Genomic DNA, 5,907 nt, shown 5'->3' on the forward strand with positions numbered 1-5,907 from the left:
TTACATGTAAAAGGTTTTACGAAAAATATTTTCTACATTGTACTGTATTTGTTTCACAAAAAAATAGCTTGGTTAACAGAAAATAAACTATTTTTTTTAGTAAAATGACTTACCATTTTAAAAAACTGTCATATAACTAAAAAATGACATTATAATAAATCTGAATATAACAAAACATGACATTAAAAACATGACATTAAACATACGATGATATGTTTGTTGCATCAAATTTTAAAAACATCTAAACTTAATGAATTTAATAGTCATTATTTAGTTAAGGCTAAAATTTAAAATTTTAGAAAGTACATGAATTGAAAAATGATCAAACAAAAATACACGGACTAAATTCACAAGTTACGCATAGAATTAATAACATAATTAACATAATTTGTAATTACACAACTACATAATTTTAAAAATTTTAAAAGATATAAATTAATTATTATAAATTTATCAATAATACTTCTCTAAGCAAATAATAAAATTTAAAATCTATTCATCGTATATAATATGTTAAACTAAGAAAATATCTGACAATATGATTATTAATAAAATTAATAAGAAAAATAAACATCCTAATTACTTTTAACCTTCCATATTTATTTTTTTTCTCTATGGAACATTAAACATATACTCCTTGTTATCGTCAATTTGTCATAATTAAGTATAAATAACTAATAATAAATATTATATAATTTAGTTAAATTCAACAACGGGGGAATTTGTGAGTCACCTAAAATGTGAAATTTAATTTTTAGCTCTTTAAATTTTATATAAATTTAAGTTAGTAAATAGTAAAATTGTACTTTGGCCCCCAAAATAATAACATTGACTTGGTCCTTTCAAAATTGTAAATATATAATCTATTAAAATGGTAAAATTATAATTTAACTCTCATAAAAATATATAACTGAATTCTAGATCTAAAAAAATTTTCTAATTTCACTCTGGTTAAATTTAGTGTAGATCATTTATAATAAATACTATGCAATTTAACTAATTATTTAATAAATCAAAATGTAAGGAAAATTATAATTTTGTTATTCAAACAAAATTAGTAAAATAATGTATAATTGTATTTAAAAATAAAATATGTCCTAAAAGAAAAACACTATTATTATTATATAAAAATTTCTTAAATTTAAATTTATTAGACAAGGGCGACGTTAGAAAATTTCTTTTAAGGGGGACCGAAATTAAATTGTAATTTTTAAAAAATTAAAAAATTTATAATTTTTAGAAAGGTTAAAATATAATTTAAAATTTTAAAAATTTTAAAGAGCGAAAATAAAAAACGCAGCCCAGATAATTAGAACTAAGTGAAATTAAACATGTAATTATTTCAACTCTTACACCTCCCTTTAAAAATTGAAGGGTAATTAATTATATTGAAATCGGAAAAATAGAAATAAAAGAAATAGTAAAGATAAATCAGCAAGGCTGAGGGAGGCTCATTTTGAGGATTTAATCTGTTTAAAAAGGAAAAGAAAAGAAAAGCATAATAACTGGAACTGTATATTTACACAATTTATAGCAAGTTAAACAACCAATTTCTTCTTTGTTTTAATGTATGACAAGAATACAACATACATACATGAAATGGTAGAGATTCTAAGGAGGGGCAGTTTGTATGCCTTTTTTTTTTTTTTAAAGTAAAGAAGATGGAAAATTCTGTGGGAATTCATCATCACCACCTGCTTCTTTCTTCTTCACCTGCAAAAGAATGTTCTCTCTGAAATTTTTTTGGTTTTCATCTACTGCTTACCTTCTGGGACTTCTTTTATGGTCATGTCTACCATTTCGACCGAGTTAAAACCTCCGTCATCGGTGGCAATGGTCGATTGCGTGTCGAGCCCCGACCCTGCTTGTATCTCCTTGAACATTGCCATCACTTGAATCATTGTGGGTCGTCTCCAATGTCGATCATCCAAGCAAGCACAAGCTACCTTTAAGTGTTGTAAAAGCTCGATCTCGACCATGGGGTCTTCTTCCATCAACTCTGGATCGAAGACATCACTTATTTTGAGTTTAGCATGCTGTTTCACCCATCCAACAAGATTGTTATCGCCAAAATCGGCTGAATCCGTAGGCCGTTTTCCCGTTAGTAGCTCGAGTAAAACCACACCGTAACTGTAAACATCGCCCTTGGTGGAACATCGGAAGCTCTGGTAGTATTCAGGAGGAACGTAGCCAGGGGTGCCCGCTAACGTGCTGACACTCAAATGCGTATCCACTGCATTCATAAGCCTAGCCATCCCGAAATCGGAGACCCTGGCTTCCAAGTTCTCATCAAGTAGGACATTGCTTGATTTCATGTCCCTATGAATTATATGAGGAATGCAATTATGGTGAAGAAACGCCAGCCCTCTTGCAGCTCCAATGGCGATCTTCCTCCTTGCAGCCCAGTTCAGCTTGATTCCAGCTTTCTTTTGGCCATGTAGAACATCCTCTAAGCTTCCATACATCATGTACTCATAAACTAGAAGCCGTTCTTCACCCACCCTACAGTAACCCAAGAGTGGAACGAGGTTCCGGTGCTTGATCTTCCCAATGGTTTCCATTTCCGCTGTGAATTCTCGGTCACCTTGTCCACTGATATGTATTAGTTTCTTGATAGCAACAACACTCCCATCTTTCAGTTGGGCCTTATAAACATCACCGAAACCACCGGAGCCGATAAGGCTGTCATTATGAAAGCCATTAGTGGCTTCAAGAAGATCAGCAAAGGTAAGCTTCCGAAGGGGCTTTTCAAATGTGGCCAAGTTGATGCTCAATGCTTCTCGTGCACCAGTTAGCTTCCAGCTGGTATTCGCGGTGCTGGAGTGGGAATAACTATCCATATAAACATCAAGAGCAGAATCCTGTTTTTCCCTTCTCTTCTTGGTCTCCACAATAGCTACAATCACACCAAAGATGCAGAAAAGAGAGAACAACAATCCCATCGCCACACTCCCTGCAAGAGAAGCTTGTTTGCGATGAGACTTCCGATGCTCGGAACTCGAAGCAGCCACTGGATCTCCACAGGGAGGAAGAGGGACCCCACAGAGACCTGCATTGTTAAAGAAATCACTAGCCGGAAACGTCTCCAGCTGACCGGTTTCCGGGATCATGCCGGAGAGAAGGTTGTTCGACAGATTAATCTCACTCAGAAGAGTGATGCCAGTCATGGATTGTGGAATTGACCCTTCCAATCTGTTGTAAGAAAGATCAAGAATGCCAAGTCCCTTCAAGTTCCCAATCTCTTGTGGGATGTTACCAGAGATATCGTTGTGGCCCAAATTCAGGATAAACAGATATGGCATCGTGCCGATCTCTTTCGGAATAGACCCAGACAGAAAATTGTACGAAATATCAAGAAATATCATGGAACCATTATTGTCGAATGTAGGCTGCGTGTGACCTCCATAGACTCTGTTAAAATTGCAAGGGTTTCTGCTGGAAATTCTATTCAACTGTTCCTGCCTGATCCCGGCGAACTCGAGCAAAATCCCGGCCCCGTGGCACTCTTTCCTTCCATCATTCTTGATGTACATATACCTCTTCCCAGCAATAAAATTGACAGCTATTTTACCAGATTGTTTGAACAACACCGGAGGGACAGTCCCATTCAACTGATTGGTATTAAGATCCAACCATATCAAGCTTTGACAATCACCAAGCTCAGGTGGGATTCTTCCATAAAACGAGTTATTACTGAGCTGCAGAATTGCAAGGCTTGAAAGTTTGCCAAGCCAAGCAGGTATCTCACCGGTGAACCGATTGTTGGATAAAGAAATCCAGTTCAACTTGGTGCAGTTGCTTAGACCTGAAGGTATCGTCCCGGTCAACTCATTGAAGTCAAGAATCAAGGTCTCAAGTGTCTGAATGTTACTTAGCTCTTGAGGGATTTCACCATGGAGCTGATTTAACCACAGCCTCAAATCCTTAAGCTTGGAGAGAGTACCCAAGCTGGTGGGGATGCTACCTTCAAGGTAATTGAAGCTTAAATGGAGAGAAACAAGCCGAGAACAATTGCTGAGACTAGCTGGAATCGATCCAGTCAAGTAATTGTTCTGCAAATACAGAACTTGTAACCTGTTTGTGGGATTTTCACACAAAGAAACAGGAATTGGCCCTGAAAAAATGTTTGAACTGAGATCTAAGACCTCCAGCTTCAAAAGACTTGACAAAGACACAGGCAAAGGGCCTGAAAAGTGATTAAAAGCTAAAACAAGCTTCTTCAAGGACCTCATATTCTGGAATATCTCAATGGGAAGTTTACCAGTGAAGTTGTTGGTGGATACATCGAAAGATTCCAAAGAAGAACAAGAAGCAAAGCCACTAGGAATCATACCAGAAAGATTGTTTGAAGAAAGATCCAGCTCCACAAGAGTTGCACAAGCTTCAGTCAGATACAGAGGAATCTGCCCTTGAAACTTATTACCGGCTAAATAAAGACGTTCCAATTTGGATATTGGTAAACCTGGAATCCGACCTGAAAACTGGTTGCTCGATAGATTCAAGAAGTTTAAGTTCAGACATGAAGAGATTTCACGACCAATGTCACCGGAAAACTTGTTGGCAGACACATCGAGGTGTTCTAAACTTAAACAGTCACCAAATGAAGGCGTCCCCATTGAGAAATTGTTCCAAGAAACGTCCAAAAACTTGAGTTTTTTGCAGTTGGAGACGTTTATGTCACCAGTAATCTTGTTTCCCTTCAAAGCCAAGAGCTTCAAGTCATTGTAACCACCGTGAAGAATCCAAGGGACCAAGTTTCCAGCCGACAGCTTGTTGAAAGAAAGATCGAGAACTTCCAAACTTAGCTGCAAACCCCTGGTTTGTTCTTCACCAGAAGACTCGAGTTTGTTGGTTGATAAATTGAGAGACTTCAAATTTGGGCAAGAACCCAAGGTGGAAAGGGTTGAAAGGGGACCAGACAAGGTGTTTTGAGACAGATCTAGACTGGTTAACAAGGAGCTACACTTGGATCCATAAGGGAAAGAAATGTTGCCAGAGATGTTGGCTTTCAACAAAGTAAGGGATTCCAAGTTTTCCAACGCTAAAAGGAAGGCAGCAACTGAGTGAAAATCGGTGCTCAAGGAGGTGTCACTGAGTTCAATAGAGGAAACCTTTGAGTCTTGGCATGTTACACCATTGAAGCTACAAGGGTCTTGGTTAGGTACCCAGCTTTGAAGCACAGATTGGTCAGGCAAGCAAGCTTTGAAGCTGAGCAGTAACTGAGAATCTTTGTTGTTTAAAGAAGACACCACAAGAACTTCAAAGCAGATAAGAAAGGTGACGGTGAAGGTGAGAAAGGCAAATAAAGGTCTCATATTTGTAGGGATGGGTGGAAGTTTTTAACTTGTTTATTATAGCAATGAAAACAAGAGAAACAAAGAGAGGTGTTTAAGGTATGAGCCTGCCATAAAAGGAGAGAGCTTTGAGCTCTGGTTTTACAGAAGAGAGAGAGAAAGAGAGAGAAAAGCTGGGTTTTTATGTTTTCTATTGGCTTTGAGGGCAATGGGGTTAGTGAAAGAAAGAGAAAAATGGAGTCAAAAGAGGAAGTGAAGACAGTAAGAAGGGTATTTATCAAAGTGGGGAGGAGTGGAAACAGCCGTTATTGGCTCACATGCCATGTGACCCTCTACTCTTCTGTTTCTCTTAGTTAAATTAAATTAAAATTAAATAATGGTTAATAAATCTTAGTTCTAAATCTAACCAATTTAAATAATGGGTTATAATAATATGTTTGTCTCTCTAGATTGGTGATTAAGTGTGGAGCAACCCTTAATCTCCTACTTCAAATAAATCTTCTTTTTATTTCACTATCTTTTTTTATGTTTGTTTCTTTATATAAAAAATCACTAATCTTTGATTTGGGTCATTTTTATTACTTTCATATTTCATTAATTATTATTATCATAT

The 5,907-nt window shown here is 36.4% G+C and overlaps 1 protein-coding gene across 1 annotated transcript; it reads right to left on the reverse strand.

Moving 5' to 3' along the window:
- Positions 1–1,472: 1,472 nt before the first annotated feature.
- LOC121210267 (protein BRASSINOSTEROID INSENSITIVE 1) lies at positions 1,473–5,543 on the reverse strand. Its single transcript, XM_041082326.1, has one exon. The coding sequence runs from the start codon at positions 5,313–5,315 to the stop codon at positions 1,755–1,757; it is 3,561 nt and encodes a 1,186-aa protein (XP_040938260.1). The 5' UTR covers positions 5,316–5,543; the 3' UTR covers positions 1,473–1,754.
- Positions 5,544–5,907: the final 364 nt, after the last annotated feature.

Source organism: Gossypium hirsutum, chromosome A02, assembly GCF_007990345.1.
Source record: "Gossypium hirsutum isolate 1008001.06 chromosome A02, Gossypium_hirsutum_v2.1, whole genome shotgun sequence".
Lineage (NCBI taxonomy): Eukaryota > Viridiplantae > Streptophyta > Magnoliopsida > Malvales > Malvaceae > Gossypium > Gossypium hirsutum.